This window comes from Peromyscus maniculatus, chromosome 20, assembly GCF_049852395.1.
Source record: "Peromyscus maniculatus bairdii isolate BWxNUB_F1_BW_parent chromosome 20, HU_Pman_BW_mat_3.1, whole genome shotgun sequence".
NCBI classification, from domain to species: Eukaryota; Metazoa; Chordata; class Mammalia; order Rodentia; family Cricetidae; genus Peromyscus; species Peromyscus maniculatus.
The window spans coordinates 41,153,895-41,176,439 of record NC_134871.1 but is presented as its reverse complement, the minus strand read 5'-3'; the positions used below and the strand labels follow the sequence as shown (position 1 = coordinate 41,176,439).

Sequence of the window (22,545 nt, the reverse complement as noted above, 5' to 3'; positions counted from 1 at the left end):
CTATTTTTGATACTCCATTAAATGTGTGCTAAGATCTAGTGGCACACACCTGTAACTTCAGTGCTTGTGAGATTGAAGAGGAGGATCACAAGTTTGAAGCTACCCTGGACTGTATAATAAGTTACAGGCCAGCCCAGTGAGACCATCTATCATTCCCCTACTCCACAAAAATGTGTATTCTGTATGTTGGTCAATATGTAGGCACTGGAGAGATCCAAAATCAAAAGTTTGAGGCTGGTTTTCATGCAATTCAAGGGCTGGCTTCGGTAGAATGATGCATAGGTAGTTTCTCCTAGAGTGCAAGGATAAAACTGAGAGCAAAATCCCATTCTAGCAGTGAAAACTACTCCACAAATGCAGAAAAGAAGATATTGTTTTGATATTGAATAAGTGTAGCTAGAGTTTTCCTGCCTTGCCCACAGTCAGGACAAATCTTTGTCACCCACCAGTCCCACAGCCACTCAGACCCAACCAAGTAAACACAGAGACTTATATAGCTTACAAACTGTATGGCTGTGGCAGGCTTCTTGCTAACTGTTCTTATAGCTTAAATTATTCCATTTCCATTAATCTATACCTTGCCACGTGGCTCGTAGCTTACCGGCATCTTCACATGCTGCTTGTCCTGGCGGTGGCTGGCAGTGACTCCTTCTGCCTTCCTGGTCTTTCTTTTCTCCTCTCTGTTAGTCCTCCCTATACTTCCTGCCTAGCCACTGGCCAATCACTGTTTTATTTATTGACCAATCAGAGCAATTTGCCATACAGAACATCCTACAGCAAATAAGCATCCAGACAGAATATGTGGCACACTGCAGGCTATATGTTAAGAGATGGCTAAGGCAAAGAGAATTCCCACTTCATATAGCCAAGCACGCCAACTGCCCATTGTAGGCATTTTCTCAAGAAAGGCCACAGTAAGCCCTTTAAAAAGAGGGCTCAACAACACCATTTTTTTAAATATATATTCTTGCCATATATTCACCTGGTAACTGTGACACCTGGTCAGCTGATTGGCTTTATCTGGAGTTGAGAGAGAGAATATTTTCCCTCTGTGTGATAGGAGGAAGCTATGAAACTTGGAACATGGATTGTGTTAGCATTCTACAGAAATCAGATGTTACAGACACTTCCTTGCTGATTGTATTCCAGAGATGACCCTTGAGAGAAAGACACTCATGGGTTAAAAATCTGGCAAAAAAAAAAAAACCCATTTAGGTTTGAAAATCATTTGTGTATATTTCAATGTGAGAACTCACGATGACATTATCCAAAGTGCCTGCTCAGGAAATGGGTTTGCAGGGGCGGCAGGGTGTGTGTCTTTTCTTATTATAAAAAGGAAGAGTCAAGTTCCTAATTAATAATAAATTCCATACTTTTATGGGACAAATAGAAACACAGATCTGAAATACAGTCCTTTTTTTTCTTTCCTGTACCTTAAACACTGTCTGTTTCCTCTGCAGAGATCACACATGTAGGTACATTTAGCTTGTGCATGTATGACAGGAACCCAGACATCCCTCTAGATACTCTGGAACTAGGGTCAGAAAATGAATCCTAGAATCACCTTAAGTAAGAATACTTACCCTTGACCCAGTTCTCCAGGTGATGAAGTCATCAAAGTAAACGTGTTTGTTTGTGACATTTCTCATGCAATATCTTATAGGCTGTGAAGTGGGCATGTTGGATTCTTACAGATCTTTCTTCTCTTGGCTTATTTTTAATAACACAAGGAACTTTTTAATTTAGTCTCTAGGCTTTCATGAAGAAAGGAGATAGGAGAAAGTGTTCTAAAGGGATAGGGTCAGGGAAAAGGAGACAGTGATAGAATGTATATGACATGCAAGCAGGGTTGTTGCAGGAGGCAGGGGACCAGTGATGTGAGGGCAGGGAAGGGCAGCATATGGGTAAATAAGAATAAAGTATAACAACATAAAGATGTGAACATACCATAAAAAGTCCGTAACTCTGCATACTGAACAATTAGTTTTAAAACCAAAATAAATAAGCAAATGAATAAAGGAAGAAATGAAGAAAGAGGGAGAGAAAGAAAGAAAGAGAGAAGGAAGAAAGGAAGAGAAAGAAGAAAGAAACAAAGGCAGCCTCGTGTTTAAGTTGAACATGTTATGGTTACTCTCAGGAGCCCTCACTTTGGGGTGCTGCCAGCAGGTGGCTCTCGGGGTGACTGCTCCAAATCACTGAGGGAGCATTTTAGATAAATCCTTTCAGGACTCCCCACGACAGACTCTTTCATCACAGTGCCAGCAAAGGGATATGCATCCTGAGGGTTGAAAACATCAGTTGCAACTCAAGCCATTCTGAAGTTCAGACCCACTCTGTTCTGTTCCTCCTGGAGGAGCTGGTGGTTATCTGTGATTCCCATCCTGCCCTCTGGGAAGCCGCTCTTCAGAGATGAACATCTGCTGTTCTAGGTTTTATAAGGCAAGAACAACCATCCCAAAGTGCCTACTGTGTATGATCATGTATGTATGTGTACATATGAAGCACATGGACATACACAAGTGAGGCACTCCATGATCCCAACTTCATCACCCACCTTGAGTACACTGGATATTTGTCAGTTCATTACACTTTTGCTCAAAGCAATAAGAGTACATGGCCATGTTGTTTAGTTCTGTATCAGGTGCCCTGTGTGGTGGCTCTCAATCCCTGAACTATAATTTCTTTAAATTCTGTATGACAAACAGGCAAGGTTTTTCCATGGCTTTCAGCTCAGTGCTGACTCCACACTGGTCTCCACACTGTCTTCATCCATCCCTCTCTTTCCACATGAATGTGCCATAGAGCTGTCTAGTGAGATCAAGACTGAGAAGCTGGTTTTCCTAAAATGAGTGGTTTGGCATGAAGCAAAGATGAAGCAGGCAATACGAGGTGGAGCTCCCAGATGTCTAGTCGATGAGAGAGAAGAGGGATTCTGTGAGCAAAGGGCATCAAGATCATGGTGGGGAAATCTGCAGAGACAACCAAGCCAAACTAGTGGGAACTCATGACCTTTAGATCAACAGCTGGAGCCTCCATGGGACTGGACTAGGCCCTCTGCATAGGCGAGACAGTTGTGTAGCTTGATCTGCTTAAGGGACCCCTTGGCGATAGGATCAGGATCCATCCGTGGTGCATGAGCTGGCTTTTTGGAGCCCACTACCTATGGTGGGACACCTCATGCAGCCTTGAGGCAGGGGAGGGGCTTGGACCTGCCCCTACTGAATGTGACAGGATCTGCTGACTCCCTAAGGGAGGCCTTACATTCTTGTAGGAGGGAATGGGCTGTGAGTGGGGGTGGGGCAGAGACTGGGGGATTGGGAGGAGAGAAGAGCAGGATCTTTGATTGGTATGTAAAATAAATAAAAAATTTCTTAATAATAATTAAAAAAAAAACAAGGTGGGAGCTTGTCATATTTTTTACCCTGATTGCAAAAACAGTACACTATTAATTCCTACCCTATTCTGCTGGCCACAGAGACCAATTATGATTCATGTGAACATGGGAGGAAGGAAGTATCAGGCTTGATACCTGGATAACACATCATCACTAGCTAGATGTATTAGTGGTGCTTAGGCCTCTGATTTCATGGCCACATTTGATACCATTGCTTACCTAGACCCTTTGTCCATATGTTAGGAAGATTCTGGCTGCATTGTAAGGCTGATGCCTGGTGGTGATTTCAATTTGAGCTCATCTTTGGAATTACTATTTTCTTGGTGTACTTTGTCCTTTTGCCTCTATTACAGGGAGATACTGGGCCCCAAGGCCTCCCAGGGCCTCCAGGAGTAGCTGGACCACAGGTCAGTGAATCCCAATAAACATCCTGTATTTTCTCACTTCAGTGCTTCATCTAAGTTTGAGGTAAGTAATGCCCAATAGCCTTAATATCTGGGGAGTGAGGTCCCTGTTTGTGTATCTGATGTTCTAGTGACCTGGGAAACTCAATGCAGCCCACTGACCCTCAGTTTCTCCCTTACACCTGGTATGCACACTATGATCATCAAGGGCTCTGGAATGTGTGGTACTTACTAATAATGAATTTGTATCAGACACCTCAACTTCAGTGCATAGAATCAGAAAACATTCAGAGGAGTGTTAGCACTGAGTTGTAGGATGCATAAAATAATGGGTGTTCAATAATAAAGGTGATCAATAATAAAGCAGTGAGGAATGTAATTCATAAATGTAATTGGGCCCTGCTACCTCCATGGGAACATGAGACACACATTTAAAGTCAGCTATGTGAAGCCACAAAGATGGAGTGGGGGAGGCCACCACGGAGAAGGGAGGCATGCTCTCAACCAGCGAGTAGACAGGGAAATGCTCTTTGGCTGTCAGAACAGGTATTCCTGGCCTGGAGCCACAGGGACTGTCAGGGTCAGGACTCAGCTATAAGAAGAGAATGCACAGAGCTGGGAGAGGAAGAGCAGAGGCAGGCTCACCTCCCACCGCTGTCCTCCTTCATGCTCACTGGTGAGTACTCTCTGGTCTCCTGTGGCCTCGGTACCAGTGGTTAGGGAGGAGTGGTTCTGTGTGTCTCTTCCTGTGTCCTGCCTGGGTGGAGCGCCACTCTTCAAATAGTGTGGGTAGGAGGGATTTGAGGTCAGGAGGGAGACACGGGTTTGGACTCTCAGCCTGGCATCTTAGAGTTTCTTCACTGTGCTGCCTTGCTGTTTTAGTAAACTGGGAAGTGTCCTCTTGACAACCGGAAGGCAAAATGCTGTCACCAGCACCTGGCAACTTGGAGACTCTCAGTTTATTGTTCTTTAAGTCCCTGGAGTCACGGCCTGTGGAGGGAGCCAAAAAAGATAGTAGGTAGAAAATCCAAGAGGTAGCCAGAAATCTCAGTAACCAAGGTAGAAGAAAAGACTTTCATGTAATACCTTTGGAAAACTTGAAATGAAAATAGTAGAGTCAAAAGGAACAAAAAAATAATCAAAATTTAAGCAAAGGCAAGACCAACCCCCACTTAACTGACTGTCCTCACCCCCTTTCTGTTAGTTCCAGGTGGTCAGAACCCCTGCCTGGTTACATTTTGAAATTCTGTTCATTTTTGGTTTCTCTTAATTGATTTTAGAGTTTTAAAATATTGCTTGGGGTTGCACTTTAATCTTGGTTATTAAAAAAATTTTTTTTAATCAAAGTGCTTGGGCTGTTTAGATGGCCCAGTGGTTAAAGTGCTTGCTTCCAGGCCTAATGACCTGGGTTTAATCCCCAGAACCTATCTGGTAAAAGAAGAGAACCAACTTCTGAAAGTTGTCCTCTGACCAGCACACATTCCCTGTGGTGTGTGACTCCCCTCAAAATAAATAAACGTAAAAAATATTCAAAGGTGAATGCTTGCCTTGCCTTAATCTAGACCCAGCCCTTTCATGTGGTGTTGACTTATTTTAGATTTAGCCACATTTATTTTGTTGGGATGTAAGTATGTACACTACATGTGTGAAGTGCCTAGGGAGGCTAGAAGAGGTTGTTGGATCCTCTGGACCTAGGGTTACAGATAGTTGTAAGCTGCTGCAAGCTGAACCCAGTTCCTCTGCAAGAGCAGCCAGTACTCCCAACAGCGTCATACTTACTACTACCACAAAGCAATAAACCAAGCAAGTAAAAACAAGTGGTCTGACCAAAACCAGACCTTGGATGGATCGTGATGAGAAATATCTAGGTCTCCCGGGCCCTGCCGGCAGCTTGAGATGGCTACCATTTGTGATCCATATACTTTGTCAAGATTTAGATGGTTTTGATACAGTTAAGAGTTTGGCTTCACATGAAATTTGCAGGCAAATGGATAGAACTAGAAAAAATCATCCTGAGTGAGGTAACCCAAACCCAGAAAGACAGTCATGGGATGTACTCACTCATAAGTGGATTCTAGATATAAAATAAAGAACAATCAGACCACAACCCATAGAACCATGGAGGCTATATATATAGCATGGAGGTCACTAGGACGACTGTGGCTTATAATAAATTTCGGTTTTACTCAATTATTGAAAAAAATAGCCAAATGAATGGAAACACATGAACTATGAACCAAAGGCTAAGGGGCCCCCAGCTGGATCAGGCCCTCTGAATAGGTGAGACAGTTGATTGGCTTGATCAGTTTGGGAGGCAACTAGGCAGTGGGACCAAGTCCTGTGCTCATTGCATGAGTTGGCTGTTTGAAACCTGGAGCTTATGTAGGGACACTTGGCTCAGTCTGGGAGGAAGGGACTGTACCTGCCTGGACTGAGTCTACCAGGTTGATCGCAGTCCTCGGGGGAGGATTTGCCCTGGAGGAGGTGGGAATGGGGGGTAGGCTGGAGGTAAGGGGAGGGGGTGGGGGGGAGAATAGGGGAACCCGTGGCTGATATGTAGAACTGAATGGTATTGTAAAATAAAAAAAAATTAAAAAAAAACAGAAACATTTATAATTCATAAGCTTCTTTGGGATATATATATATATATATATATATATATATATAACTTGCTTTACTAATCTAGTGTTTCAAACACTTTTTTTATTTTTATCCTTTCCAAAAATAAAAGAAAAATGAATTAAGATAATAATAATAAAAAAAAAAGAGTTTGGCTTCAGAAACTGCCATTATTAGATCCCATTGTACAGACCAGGAGATTTTGTCAAGGGCACTTTTATATAGTGAGCAATACCAAGAAAGTGTGGCGTCACTGAATGTACCACTAGCCACTGCATGTGAATCTCCTTCTCTGATCCTGCAGGGAAGGCTCAGCCATTCCCCTGGAGAATTCTATGCAGCAACTTCAGCTTTTTCCTTAGTTGACCTTTGCTGCCATTATGCTGGCTGCTGGGCTTAGTTTCTGACAAGAAAGGAGCCTTTATCCAGAGAGACAAAAGCAAATCAATTAAACCAGTGCACTTCCTGCATTGAAAAGAGACAATTTCTCTGTCATTTCAACCTGGCAGCAAGCGCTGATCTTTTGGGATGGAGTCTCCATTCTTGTTCTCTCATGACTTACCGCAAGGGAGGGCGTTCTTTAAATATTTTGAAAGAACTCTCACCAGAAAAAGAACAAAGCTTGGTGCTGCATCTAAAAGCCAAGGCCTTTGCTCCTCCCGTTGGTTTCTGGTTAGTGATCTTGAAAAGTCTTTGGTGCTCAAGGAGAGCCTCCACAGTAGCAATGTCCTAAAGGGCCAGGCTATTGCCTAGATGATATGGCCTCCTGCAGAACTGAACATGATACTGCAAGGGGGAGCTTTTCTCATCTTAGAGATGAGGAAGCCAGAGTTTAGCAATACAAGATGTGAGGAACCAAGCTTATAGCTAGTATAGCTGAAGTTGACCTACAAGTCTGTAGGTCATCATATTTCTAACTAATACCAACACCAGCACCAGCACCCAGAACAGCTTCCAGTGGAGACCAGTGTTCCTTCATTCTAGGCTGAAAGTAAGACCCTTGGGGGGTAGCCTGTCCTTGTCACCATGGAGTGTTAATAAATGAGTCACAGAGGCATTGGTGCCTCATTTGAAAGCCCACAGGTTGGCATCTTGGTTATTGGTTTTGAAATCAAGCTACATTTTCTGCTCTTCAGTTTCCCTATGCCTCTTTCCAGAAAACAGACTTGTTTCTTCTCTGTTCATTCTCACCCATCAAACAACAGCTTTGCAAGATTTATGAATACAAAGATGAATTTATTCAGCAGAAAATGCCCCCCATGACAGAGAAACAATAGCCACTGTAAGCATCCTTTGGTCACTGAAGATCTTGAGTGTTCACTGGTCTCCCTGCATTGCCAAGAAAAGAAGGCCTGGCTCTTGGTTTGCTGCTATGACTCAGTATCTGGCCAGCAGCCTCCTGTGATTCATCCTGCCTGCTTCTGTGTTAGGCTGTCTGCAGAAGCTGAGGCTGGGGATGAGGAGCCAGCACCATGGATAGCTTCAGGGTTGCATCCTGAGTTTTGAAACTCTGGGCCAGGGCCCAGAGACTGAGTGCTGTTGTGCTCGATGTCCTTGTAGAGGAGGAACAGGAAGTAAGATGGCAGTCATGGTGACAGCCCTGGGAGCACGTGTTTCTTCATTCAGCTATAGGAGCTTCTCTGGCGTTGGTCATGGTGATTGTTTAACAGCGGCCTCTGCAAAGCATTTTATTTCCTGCTCACTGCACATTCGCAACCAGTCCATGGGTCTAATGGGACCCAAAAATGGACCTGGAGATATCCCAGAGAGCAGACATCCTCTTTGGGAAGTTCCAAATAATTTTGTGGAGGCAGAGGTAATACTTATTGCTGTTCCTATTGACAGATAGTACCCGGCAACCCCATCTGTCAGAGGTCATCAGGGCCATTTGCTCTATGATCTGTAGGAGCAGGCATATCTTCCATCCACAGGTGCTCAGTCCTGGGGGCTGTCACATGCTCCCTTTAATACCTTTCTTCCAAGTTAGGTGGTACAGGAAGAGATGAGATATAGGCCATTCTTTTGATACAGAGAAGAAACCAACAGTCTGGTAGGGGCACACAGAGAAGGTAGTGTGGCTGGAGACCCTTATATCGGCAGTCATAGGCTTGGCTTTAGAAGCTGGTACCTCTCCAAACTCCCCTGCCTTCTGTTACCTGAATGAATTGACTCACTAATTCCAGTAATTGGACATTTAGTCAACGTCTCCTACTCTTCAGTCAGCTATTTAAAGATTCTGCCTGGACAGATGGTTTGCCCATGAGTTTTAGTAGCCCAAACCTGATTATAACTCTCTTTGTAAAATCTAAGTGTCAAGGAATGTCTAGGAACCAAAGAAAAGAACATTTATAAAGTCTGGCATGTAGGAAGCATTTAATACACGTGACTGATGGTGGTCCTTATGGCTCTCAGGTCATTGGACTTAATAACAAACACAACAGGAATCTGGAGAAGAGCAGACAACTTTAAAGAAACCAGTGTCATGGGATAAGGGGCGACCTATGATGCCCCCCGAGGAGGTGGATTTTAGTTGCACAGAGGGATTAGGCAGGATTTGCCATGCATTGGGTCGGGATGGGGTCAGTGGGGGGGCATTCTAGGTAGGGAACAGCTGGGCCTCATGAGAGGAGCAAAGCCTTATTTGCTTCAGGAGTTCATGCCTTCTCCTCCACAGCTTACAGATCCCATGAGGATATCGATCCAGCAGAGTTGACTTACAAAGGATAGCACAAAGGCAGACTGTAAATAGTGGAAATATAAATAAAATGGTACCATGGTTTGAAAATTAATGCTTATATTAATATATAATTTTAAAATATCAAATCAAAGTCTCTTTCCAGCCTAAGAAACCTCTCCTCAAAGATAGAAAAAGAAACAATCTTATCAATACCCAAACACTGATCCAGAATGCAGTGTGCACCAACCACATGCTCAGTAGGAGGCTGGGGATTAGAGAGACTTTAGTCTTAGGGAGCCAGTCTGTATGGTTGACCTCAGCATGTATACATATCTCAGGGAGTGCAGTTTACATATCTCAGGGAGTGCTAACTGCTATTAAGATAGAGGACATGTTGACACCATTTGTCAACCACATTCATTCCAGATGTGCTAGGTACCCGGGTAGTCATCCATAAGCTCCCTGGCTTGCTTGTTGTAGAACCGAGGGGGCATACAAGCATCTTCGGTCTCTGTCACAGCAGGTAGTTTTGTGCCTGTGGTCCAGGCTTCTGCCAATGTTAGTTCCTGCCTTCCAGCAGGAACTGGGAAAGGGAGTTTTTTTTTTTTTTTTCCCCATGTTTATTAAATTCCAAAGAGATGATTACAAGGTTCTGAGAAAGACATAATTGAGTTCCTGGCAATAAATAGGCAGAAGATTTGTCTATTAGTTACCTTTCTATTGCTGTGATAAAACACAGCAGTAGAAAGCAGGTCATCAGGCCCTTGGAGTATGCCTTGCCCCAGATCCCTCCTGTGCCTCTGTTCTCTGTTCTCTGCTTCATGACTTCCCTGATACAAACTTTTCTGCTCTCCTGTGCTGCTTCTACCATGATGACTAATATCTCTGAAAATGTGAGCCAAAATAAATAATTCATCTCTTTCTCTCAGGTATTTGGTCATAACTATGCAAGTATTTTAAGAAAACTGTATTGTGGTATGATATAATATCTTATTATTAATTAATTAATTTTTTACTATATAATCAAGTTTATTGCTGTTCTGTAATTAGCTACTTGAAACAGATATAAGGCAAAATGTACCCAATCCTATTTATTTTTTAAAATCTTTTTTTTTTAAATTGTGATTATAATTACAACATTCTTTCTTTCTCCATTTTCACCCTTCAGGTCTCCCCATATACCCCTCCTTACTCTCATTGAAATTCGTCTCCTCTTTTATCATTGATTTTTTTTGCGTGTGTGTGTGTGTGTGTGTGTGTGTGTGTGTGTGTGTGTGTGTGTGTGTATTCCTAAGTATAACCTGCTCAGTCCATATAATGTTGCTCATATGTATGTTTTCAGGGCTGACCACTTGGTACAGACAAACAATTGCTCTGCTCTTCCCTGGGGAAGACTATTTCTCCCACTCTCCTCACTCCTTAGTGGCCTAGAGTACTTTCTTTAGTATTGAACTGAGAAACAAAAATGAAGCCTTTGGAAAAGTTGCTCAATAAACATCTAAAGAGAACTGGACGAGTGAAATGGTCCTATAGTTTTGTACGGAGAAAGACCCTGGGAAGATGAGATTTAGATCTGTCTTTTGATTGTGGTGCTTTCAGTGAACAACCATGTGCTCCATCTGCTGTTAACCTGGATGATCTGTTTTCTCCACCATCAATTAAATCTCAGGATGCTAGAAGACACCCAAAACAGGCATTATGGCCTTGGAAGAGTCAGGAAAGTAACGTGGTTGGGGGAAGGCTGCTGCTTGGGTATTTGATAATCAGGCAGATTGACCTAGCTTAGATCCCAGAGCTTACTGATGTTCTGTGACCACAGGTGGGGATTGGATCTGCTTATTGACTGATTTTTTTTTTAATGAGGTAGGGTCTCATGTTGCCCAGCCTAGTCTGGAGCTCACTATGTAAATGCTGATTATCTTGAACTTCTTAACCTCCTGCCCTCCTTGTCCAAGTATGGGAATTATAGCAGGTGCCACAGTCCTCAGCCCAGATTTCTTATCAGTCTGCAAAGATCAAGGTCAGAAGCAGTTTCAGTGCTAAAAATCAGGTGTCTTAGACATTATGCATACTTAGCCATGAGCTCAGCTTGTAGACAAAGAACTGCATGGAACAGGATCTTTTGTGGAAAGCTCTGACACCGTGCCCAGCAAGGCAGGGTATCCATAAATGTCAGACCCCTTCCTGCAAGGAAGTGAGTCATGTTTGGAGGTGGCTGTGTTTGCACAGCTCTTCGGCTGTAGTGGGCACAGAGACAGGGACAACTGTGGGGATTCTGAGCTGCTGGCACTTTTATTGTTGCCAGCTGCACGTTAAAACCACTCTACAGCTAGGCTGAAGGCTGCGATTTGAAAGAGATCCATTTACCTTTAAGGCCAGTTGTCCTGAATGTCACTGAAGCAGCATGCAAGCTCTATGGCACTTCTCTGATTATGCAGTGGCTGCAGACAGAGTGCCAACTTTAGACACCGAGCAACACTAGATATAATAGCATGCAACGATGTTGGAATGAGTGTTTTTCCTATGAACTAGTCTATTCCTTCCTCTAAACAATGACACCTAGCACTTTATAAGGGTCAGTTCATCTAACCCTCATAGCACAGCCTGGGGTCTGTGAGAAAGAGTGTCATTAGCATGACATCAGTGAGCCACCGTGCACCAGAATGAGCTGGATGGGAAGAGGACTGGACTTCATACCTCATGAGAAATCTGTGGCTTTCGACTCTCTGGACTCTCTCATTTTGACCTGCACCCATCCCTAGTCATTCTGGATGGACAGATTGAGATCTAGGGAGGGGTATGACCTGCTTAGATGCAGAGATGAGGGGGGAGGGGAATAAAATGAGTACTAGACTGATTCAATGCCAAGGACTCTTCATAGCACAGTAGATTATTTTAAAGGAACCAAAGAGTTGCTTTATTCACGTTTACTGTAATACAGTTGTTAATACAGTAAGTATACTTGGTGTGGTGGCTCACTTCTGTGATCTTAGCACTTAGGAGGCTGAGGCAAGAATAATGGTACAAGTTAGAGCCTAGCCTGTGCTACATAATGAGTCTCAGGGCTGTTTTGGATACAGCATAAGAGCCTGTCCTAGTTAAAAAAAAAAAAAAGCCACATCTGGTGGCTCACACTTGTATTTCCAGTTCTCATGAACCAAATGCAGGAGTGTTGTTGTAGGTTTGAGGCCAACTTCATCTATATAGTGCCAGGATAGCCTGGGCTATAGTTCAAGAACTTGTATCAAAATCAAACTAAAACAAAATAAAACACAGAAAGAAAAAAAAGCAAAAGACATGACAAGTAAACTGGATGAAGTGGACACTTCTATAACTGCTGTGGGATGTTAATGTATGTCCTGTGGGAGCCCTTCTTGGGTTCCTTGTGGCATTGCCCAGCAGGTTTGCATAGAGGATGATTAGGACCATGGGCCTGAGTGCAGGTGTCTGAGATGGTCTGCACTTGGCTGTACTGGGGGATGGTCTGTATGTCAAGTTGCTCTGATTGGTCAATAAATAAAACCTGATTGGTCGTGGCTAGGCAGGAAGTATAGGCGGGACTAACAGAGGAGAAATAAAAGAACAGGAAGGCAGAAGGAGACACTGCCAGCCACTGCCAGGACAAGCAGCATGTGAAGATGCTGGTAAGCCACGAGCCACGTAGCAAGATATAGATTTGTAGAAATGCGTTACTTTAAGATATAAGAATAGTTAACAAGAGCCTGCCACGGCCATACAGTTTGTAAGCAATATAAGTCTCTGTGTCTACTTGGTTGGGTCTGAGCGGCTGTGGGACTGGCGGGTGACAGAGATTTGTCCTGACTGTGGGCAAGGCAGGAAAACTCTAGCTACATATAACCCCAACACTAATGAAGGCTGGAGAATTAGGAGTTCAAGGCTAGCCTCAGCTGCATAGTGAGTTTGAGGTCAGTTTGAGCTTTATGCCATTCTGTCTCAAAGAACAAAACCAAACCAAAATACCAACATGACTGCCCAAACGTGAGCTGAACAAGGATGATACCAACAGACATGCCAAAGTGGATGAGAAAAAGCCCACAAGGCCTCAACCCTATACAAAGAATTGTAGACAACTAAGAAATGCTAGGAGCAGAAGAGGTGGCCTTCCCTAGGGAAGAGCATACCGATTAGTTGTTCAGTGCCAAATGGTCAGCCCTGAAAACATATATACAAATAACATTATATGGACTGAGTAAGTTATATTTAGGCATATATATACATATATATGCATGTAATAACAATTAATGATAAAAGAGGCCATGGATTTGAAGGAGAGCAGGAGAGTATATGGGAGAGTTTGAAGGGGAGGAAAGGAAAGGGAGAAATATTATAATCTCAAAATAGTTTAAAACTACCCACAGAACCAGGAGAGATGACAGTTAAAATTTTGGAAATTTGGATCATAACTTTTAAGTTGAGTCTATAAAAATACTTCCCATAGGTTGCATGCTATAAGTACTGTGGTGACTGTTGTGATAATAATGGTGATAAGAAGAGGGTAAAGATTGGGTGATGACTGATAGGTACTGGTGCTGGTAACCATAATGATGGTGGTGATGCTAGTGATGAAAAGGGGATGGTGATGATCATGTTGACAGTGGTGCTGATGATGGTAACCATAGTGACAGTGATGGTAGTGATAGTAGTGAGGTGGGGATGGTGATAGAGGTGATGATTAGGATATTGTGATGCTGCTGACCATGGTGGTGGTCCTGACAGTGGTAAGGATGATGGTCAGGTAGTGATGATGATGCAGATGGTCACTAAGTACTCTCCCTGAGCCTATCACTGGCCTATGAACTTCATGGATTTTTAGGTCACTTATAGTTTTCACGGTAGCTCCTTAACAGATGTGTCATCATCACCACTCTCGTATAGACGGAAGGGAGGGATCCAAGCCCTCTTCCCAGTGGCAGGCAGCAAAAGAAAAAGTGAGGATCAAAGCGCCAAATAAGAAAATGATAATTATAACAAATAGTTATAATAGTACCACCCTCTATGTGAAATGCATCATCTAGCAGTTTAATCTGGGCATTCTCTGAGGGGGTTATCATTAATTATTTTTGTCGTTGCTGGTAATGTGTTAAGAAAAGTACTATGAGTGTTTGAGTGGTTCCTTCAGGTCCCACAGCCAATACTAGGGGCCTACAGAACACGTATGTGGAGAAAGTGACCACAGCGTTCAGTGTGCAGCACTCCCTGGTCTCCTGTCTCTACCTTCCTTCTCCCTTTCTCACACACCGGCTCTTCAAGACCCACCGACCGACCCACACTTCTTCCTCTGTCTCACCTTCCTGGAAGACCTCATGCTTTCTCTTTCCCTCAACCTGGGCCTTCCTGTCCACCTCTCACTGTGGTTACAGATACAATCTAGGACCATCATCCACTCTTCTAGTGATATCTGCCATCCATCCCTGTGTTCAGGTTCGGGAGTGATATACCAGACTCAGAGAACTCAATCCTGCCTTCCTCCCAGCCCAGTTTGCTTATGCTTCCCCAAGGGATCGGAAACACAACTAAACAATGTCATCAGTAATCTTTCAATCAGGGCTTGCGTCTGTCTGCTGTCGCCCTGGTTGGTGTGCAGCAATAATCTGCTAAGAATTTGAAGAGTGAGCGAAAGCACCGAGGCGTACTTGTATATTTGCAGGGACGGACGCTCTAGTGAAATGTCTTGTGACCTGACTTGTCCTTTCTGTTTTCTTTCCAAGGGAAACCAAGGAGAGCGTGGCGCAGAGGGTGAGGTGGGACAGAAAGGCGATCAGGTAAAGCCGATTTCCGTCATAAAGAAGATTGCATTGGTTGTAAAAAAGGCCTTGCTCTTAGCTGAGTCCACCCACTGCTTCTGATGCCATCCTTGCCTCTTCTCTGCCTGCAGAGGAATGATTGAATCTTGATTTCCTGCTTTCCATCTTGAGGTCTCTGCTTACGCTCATCCTGATCCATCTTCCAGTTGTCAGAGGAGCCTTCACCTTTTCATTTCCCTCCCTCCCCATGATTGCTTCTCCCTCACTGGTGTTTTCATTCTTCAGGAAGCACCCCTTTATCCCTCCCTCCATTTCTTGAGCGCTTCTTTTTACACCTGTGGCACTGTTTGAAGTGCTTCACAGCACTCCCTGAGCCAGTCCTTGCCCCTTCCGGCTAGCTGGACCCTTCTGCTAATGCATGGGAGGCTGGCACCAATACTGAAGCGCTCTTCCCCATATGATTCTGAAATACTGCTTTCTCATTGTCCTCCAACCAGTAGCGCTGGCTGATTCCATACAGCCTTGCTTGGGCAGCTTTAGTGATTACTAAGTGACTTGTGCATTGTCTCCTCAGCCATCATTTCCCCTGCCTTCTCTTTCCCAGTCTCCACCAGCCCTCCCCTTTCTACTTTCACACTGCTCTGCATCTCACTCCAGTGCTCACGGTAACCAATTCCATGTTGGGCCCTGCTCCAGAATCTGAGATACTAAATGAGCAAGGGTGGATCCTGACCTCAGGGCATATTGATGCAGGTGGGTGGAGGGTGAGCTACTGAGCCAGGAATCTTCAAGCAGCCAAAGAAGAGCTGTGCTTAAGGTTTTCTCCCCTGTATCTGGAGAAACAAAAGGTATCTGGGTTATTATACCAAGGACAGCCTGCCAGCAGCAACTACTCTATGCATTGTAATGAGTATTGCTTGTGTTTTCCAATTGCAGGTTTGGAGACGTAGGAGAGAGAAAGATTAAATTCTCATTAAATTCTACATTATATATATATATGTATATATATGTATGTATGTATACATATACATATACATATACATACACACACACACACACACACACACACACACACACACACACACACATATAATGAATGGCTCATTCTATAACTCACAGAAAACTCCAGATGTGAAAATAGATTATTTCTGTAATATTGTCATAGTATTGTTGTCATAGCTAAATTACTCCAAGTTTATTCTGTTAAGGAGGTACACACACATACACGCACATGCATACACACACACACACACACACACACACACACACAGAGAGAGAGGGGGGGGAGAAAGCACACACTATAGATATGGAGCTTGGTGGGTAACAGTAAAGTACTTGTCTTAAAAGCGTGAGGGATGAGTTTGATTCCCCAGGGCCCATGTTAAAAACAAACAACAAACAAAAAGCTGTTGTGGTGGCCTGCAGTTGTAATCTCAGCACTGGGATAGTGCAAACACATGATCCATGCATATCCAGATGCATATCTGGAAGGTTGGGAGTATAATACAAATCATTTTTCAGGTTCCATGTAGATATAAGATACAGTCCATTTTGTTTTGATCTGCATCCTCAGCTACTTCCATATGCTTTTTCTCCACTACAGATGATTTTGAAACAAATTCTCTCTCAAGACCTATTAATCTTTATAAATATTCTAATTAACTCTTTTGAACCTATGGAGTCACTAAAGCTACATGATAGAGACCCTTTGTTCCCAGAGACTTCAACCAGACTTGTCACTCAGCTTAAGAGGCAGACTCTAGATTGGTTGTTGAAACTACCTTGTTTCAGTTGAAAACTGTTGTTATTTCAAGTTGAAAGCTCTTTTAAGGAGTCACTTTTAAAATAATTTTCTTCTGTGTATTACTAGGGTCACCCTGGAGTTCCAGGCTTCATGGGCCCACCAGGGAATCCTGGGCCACCAGTAAGTAGACTCTCTAATGACCTTTGTCTCTTGGTTTTGGCATTCAAGGCACGTATCCATTCTCTATGGAGATTGTATCACACTGGAACTATCTTATTTGAAGGGATGGGCTTACCCTTAAAGTATCCAGGAGTAAGAAAGAAGTGAATGGGATGAATATTGAGGGATTTGAGTAGCCTTGAAAGATGGGCTACTCAGGGTGATCTTAGGCCCGAGGGTCCCTGGTAAGGAATGTTGAAGCAAGTATTTCAAGGTAGGCTCTTGAGTAAAGAACTCCTTTACATTGAACTTGAAGATGCCCATGTAAGCCTAGATCGTCTCCAGTTTTCTGGAATCAATAACTAACAATAATAAATTATTGTTCACTATTATTCTTTTTAACCACTTATTGTTATTCTCTGACATTTTTGATAACTGTAAATGTCTACTATTTCTACCATTCAATTTAGTGTGCCATTTAAGCAAAGAATTTCCTTGCTCTTGTAGTAACTGTAGCCATGACATTGACACAGGGCCTCGGCATTTTTCTGCTCCTACAGATTAGTCACGTTGTTTCTCTGCTTGGAGCCAACTGCAATTGCAGCTCTTAGATTCATGGAAGGTAGCCATGACAACCAGCAGTGGCAATTACTGTCCATGCTGGGCCCAGGACCCCAGAGATTTTCATGGATTCTTTATGAAATTCTGTCTCTCAGACTTTGCAAACATGGCCACTCCAGATGACTCAAAGCCTACTGAAAAGGAACCTGGGTCTAACAGAAAACAGGATTTTAAAGTAAATTTTGTAAAAGGGAGTCAGTTTGGATTATGAAGTTAAAAGTTTCGAAATTAAGCCTGATCTTTTTGTTGTTTTCTTTGCTTTTTATAGACTGTGTGGGTGCATGTGTGTGTTTGTGTATGTGTATGCATGTGTACATGTATGTGCATGGAGATGCCTGCAGAGTCCAGGAAGGGGGCATCAGAGCTCTTCAAACTGGAGTGACAGATAATTATAAGATGCTATGTGGGTGCTATGAACCAAACCCATGTCCTCTGCAAGAGCAGAAAACGTTCTTAACAATTAGACCATCTCTTCTGTCCCTGCTTTGTCTTTTTAAATAGCAACTCACTGACTTCTAGTTGTGTTAATTGATTAAAAATCAAATTTAAAAAAGTATTCGTTGAATGAAATCATGTAAGAGCATGAAACAGCAATTGGCCTTTTATAGTAAACCTTTACATCAAGTTCACAATAAAATCAGTCATTTCAAAGAATGAAAAATTCACTCTAAATCTCTGATATCATCTCCCCACTCCTAATATCTCTGATGTCAACAGCTTTTTTAATTCCCCAGCCTCAATTCCTACCTGATCTTGTTCTGCTATTGCTTTTGTGGAGGAAATCATAAGAGACTGATTCATTTGTTGTCATTGAACTGCATAGAAATTTAAAATTATTTCAAGGTTTGTAATTTTCCTTAGTAAATCATGTTGCATTGTATTTGCATACTGTCCCAGTAAGCTTGTGTTGCTGTGATAAAATACCATGACCAGAAGCAACATGGAGATTAAAGAATGTGTTTGGCTCGCACAACCTAGGTCACATTCCATCACTGAGGGCAGGAACTCAAGGCAGGAACTGAAGCAGAGACCATGGAAGAACATGGCTTACTGGCTTACTCTCTAAAGCTTACTTAAGCTGCCTCCTTATAGCACCTAGGACCACCTTCCCAGGGGTAGTACTGCCGGAAGTGGGCTAGGCCCTCTAATATCAATCATTAGTCAAGAAAATGTTCCATAGATATGCACCGAGTCCCATCTGATGGAGACATTTTCTCAGTTGAGGTTCCTCTTTTCCCCCAGAAAACTTTAGCTGTGCCAAGTTGACAAGAAAGGAAGGAAGAAAGAGAGAGAGAGAGAGAGAGAGAGAGAGAGAGAGAGAGAGACAGACAGACAGACAGACAGACAGACAGACAGACAGACAGACCACAACACAACCAGCATACCTATTTTATTGTTAGATCCAGAAATCAGGCAGATGAAATCCTGGCAAAGGTGGGACTCCAGTGGATATCAAGGAATGCTATTGGCATTAATCAAAAAAGATCATATGAGAGACAAGTGGCTTTATTAAAAATCAGTTCATTGGTGAATAATTTCTTGCCATAGTAGCTTTAACCTCCAAGTGCACCCCATCAGCTGAGAATCACAGAGGATGGACCCACCCTTAAACCTTCTTTCCTTCATCCTGAGAGTTCCAAAATGGGTACATGGCTCTAGTACCTTCCCACCAGAAATGGCTATAACTTAGAGCTCCTTGATAGTCGCAGGTCCTGGCTTTGAATGCTCATGCAAAAGGATGAGTCTGAGACACAGAGGCAGGTCACAGTCAGAAGCCAGTGGGTCTGTTTCCAATGGAGGAATGCTTTCAGCTTATGTAAATGCTTACTGAGCATCTGTTTTATGCCGTGCTTTGTGCTGCTGTGCTGGAGCTTAGGTGATGAGTCAGCCCACAGGCTCAGTGGCTGGTCCCACAGAAGCAACTCCAGAGTGGAGAAGCAAGCAGCTTGGCCATTTATGCAGAAGTGCTTACTGTTTGGCAGGTCCTGTCCAGGGTATCCCATGGTCTAGGCTCCAAGCCCTCAGAGCTCTTCCAGCATTTATTTTCTGCTCTCAGCCAGTGTGCCTCCACCGGATAAAACTTTTACCACTTTCCTGCTATGCTTTTGATTCCAACTTTACAAAGTCCAGGGTGCAGGGAAAGAAACTTTTGCTAAATTTTTGTAGAAAAACAAAACAGATTCGAGATAGAAACTGCACTTAGCTTGGACTAGATGTGTAATTTTACCAAGAACTTCATGGCACTTGTTTAACTATTACCGGTGTTTTTATAGTTCATGAACGTTATTTGGTTTCTTATCTAGCCTAAGAGATCTAGGCATATCAAACAGCATTCTGCCCTAAGAACTTTGCAATCCATAGAAAAACAGTCATATTTACAGCATCAAGTTTCATTGAAGTACAAGGCTATAATATGGTTATTTCTCTGTTCCTATATCATGGCTAGCACCTAAGGGGGGGGGGAAAAACCACCACCAACACTACATTGGTACATATAAATCAATCAAAAGCCTCTGAATGGTTATCAATAAAGTTCTGTGAGAAACTTGTTTGTGCATGCTTCCATGGTTAGTCCATAACTGCTGTGGCTCTGGTCCTTGGATGGAAGATTGACTTTTGGTATTAAATGGATGGCCCTTTGTGCAGAGAGAGTCCTTGGGATGTTTTTGGTGATGGCTACTTCTTTATACGTGTTGTCCTTTTCAGCCCATTCAACAACCCACATGTGGTGGTTGCTCTCTTTTTCTGCATTTCACATTTCTGCATTTCTGGGACGTGGAGGGGTAACGTAACCTGCACTGGGTTGCAGAGCTACTCTGTGGAGAGGCAGGATGCACACCCAGAATTCTGAGTCTGAGGTTCTGTCTAGGCCAGTCCCCCTGTCCTGTACCCAGCACTTCTTCCAACTCATCTCAAACGTTCCCCATCTCCTTAGGATGGAGGCAGTTTCCATACATTCAGAGGGGCAGAAATTGAGCTTGGATCACATGCAGCTTATGAATGCTAGCAAGAGGCAAATGCCTAAATTCACCTAAAGAATTGCTCCCTTCATCCCCTAGCTCATTCTGCCCCCTACTCCCATCTGATTATTCAAAAATATTGACTAAGTATCCAGTATACTCCAGGAGCTTCTTAAGTTCCCAGGAAGAGAAGAAATCATGGAAGTTGTGATGTCGGAGGGGTTGGAAAAGAGGAATATAGGCAATAAATGAATGAAGCCATTGAACACTGGTGTATCAGACCTTGACACGTGCTACAGCAAAAAATAGCTACAAAGCGGGGAAAGACATTACCATGGTTTGTAAAGGGCCAGTGCTTGAACTTTTCAATCTTGCAGATATCGAGTATCTCTCTTAGAAACTGATGCTTGAGGTGAACCTGTGGACATGGGGACAAGGCTGTAGGCAGAACAACAGCCCCAAAAGCAGTGCCTGGGGCTCACCCTGCACTGCCTACTCACTTCTCCGGAACTCTTCTACCACCTTTTTTGCAAGTGTGAAGATTTTCTGTTGTCTTAGGGATGACTGGTTAATCAATGCTTCACCCCTTCCTGGACTGTGGTTACTCCTCCAGCCTCATTCCAGCTGCTCTGAAACTGGTCTTCTGCCTTGTCTTTGTAGGGAGCAGATGGAAATGCAGGCCCTGCAGGACCACCAGGACTTCAAGGGCCCCCGGTAAGTTCTGTGGGAGACAGAATCATCCTTACGCTGACTGTTAGGACTTTTTAGAGCCTCGTGTTTGCCAGCTCTGCTCCTGTCCTCTCATATTGTGAGCCCCCCCCCCATATTCCTGAGGCTCTGTTCACTGCCATGTTTTCTTGTAGGGAAAATGCAGGGCAAATTGCCTTCTGCTAGGTGTCGCATTACTTTACCGTTAAAATGAAGGTTTTGATGGAGTGGTCTGGTGACCTGTGATTCCCCAGTGAAAACAAGCTCTAAATGTCCATTCCATCTCTCCTTGTCAGCATAGTGTCTGAGTGTGGTTCTGAGTAACCGCAGGTGATGGAGACGCCCACCCCGGGCTGTGGTATGCTCAGCTGTGTTTCAGGCTGGCGACAGCTCTGTTATCACCACTGTTCCAGAGGAAGGTACAAGTCAGAAAGGACGGTCATTGCTCAGGATCCCCAAATCACAGCTGGTGTTGTTTGCAGTTGAACTCAATGCTCTTTAATCTCAAAAACCTAGAATTTTTTTCTTTTCATCAAGCTGCTAGAACCACATCTGGATTCAGTGCCATAAAGCAAAAACTGAAATACAACTTTGGGGGTGCACCATGCTGGTTGAATACATGCATAACGTTTAAAGATATACAATCCAGTATATCAGTACCCCTTATCCCTTCTGGCTTCTCTCCAGCCATGTCAGCCTTGTAATTTAGAGAAGCCTAGAATTGTCATGCCCATTTTATGAATAAGGAAAGTGAGACTGGAGAAGCAGTCGGCCTTTAACAGAAGAGTCAGAGCCAACAGCTGGTTGCAGGAAGCCCGGCAGCATTGTCACAAAGCATGAGGCTGGGCTCCTGCTCTTGTGTCTCTGGCAAGCTTCTGTGCAGAAGGACCCTGAGGGTGCAGTTAGCAACAGCACATCATTCTTTGCCAGCATGGAAAAGTGGTGCCCAGTAGACAAAGGCACACAGGAAATTAATGTTCAGCTTGGGACTTAAGTCAATTTGAAGACATCACTTTGGTGTTCTTTCGACTGTTTCACCCCAGCTCACCATGGAGCGCTGAGATTGAATAGCTGGCAGTCCCACAGCCCTTTGTAGGATCATCCCGCGGTCAATCCGTTTGAAGCAACCCATGCATAAATCCCAGGGTAGAAAGTACCGCAGGCAGCTTTTTATTGATTCTCAGACCATAAAAGATTTTCCCAATAAAACTAATGGACTGTTTGCCTGAGGAGAATAAGATACTGAGCCCAGTTGTAAAATCATTACATTGCTACGAATTAAACTCTATTAAATAAAACTTTGATTCTGTCATGGGACCCCTTGGTAAGCTATGGGAGCAGTTGGAGCTGCCCATAGTCCTGATAGATTACTATAAATATTAAATTCAGGTATGGGTAAAGTTTTCTTAGGTGAAATGATATTGGCTGGGTAATATGGATACACACAGTTCATGAAATCCTGAGTATTCTCACTGTTTTGAATTAAAACATATG

General features: G+C 43.4%; 1 protein-coding gene across 1 annotated transcript in view; it reads left to right on the top strand.

Moving 5' to 3' along the window:
* Positions 1-22,545, top strand: part of Col22a1 (collagen type XXII alpha 1 chain) — a 258,754-nt gene that overhangs the window by 191,946 nt on the left and 44,263 nt on the right. Inside the window, exons 46-49 of the mRNA XM_076556018.1 lie at positions 3,748-3,801; positions 14,824-14,877; positions 16,730-16,783; positions 21,004-21,057. Of these exons, the coding sequence (XP_076412133.1) occupies positions 3,748-3,801; positions 14,824-14,877; positions 16,730-16,783; positions 21,004-21,057 (216 nt within the window). The remainder of the gene's footprint in view (positions 1-3,747; positions 3,802-14,823; positions 14,878-16,729; positions 16,784-21,003; positions 21,058-22,545) is intronic.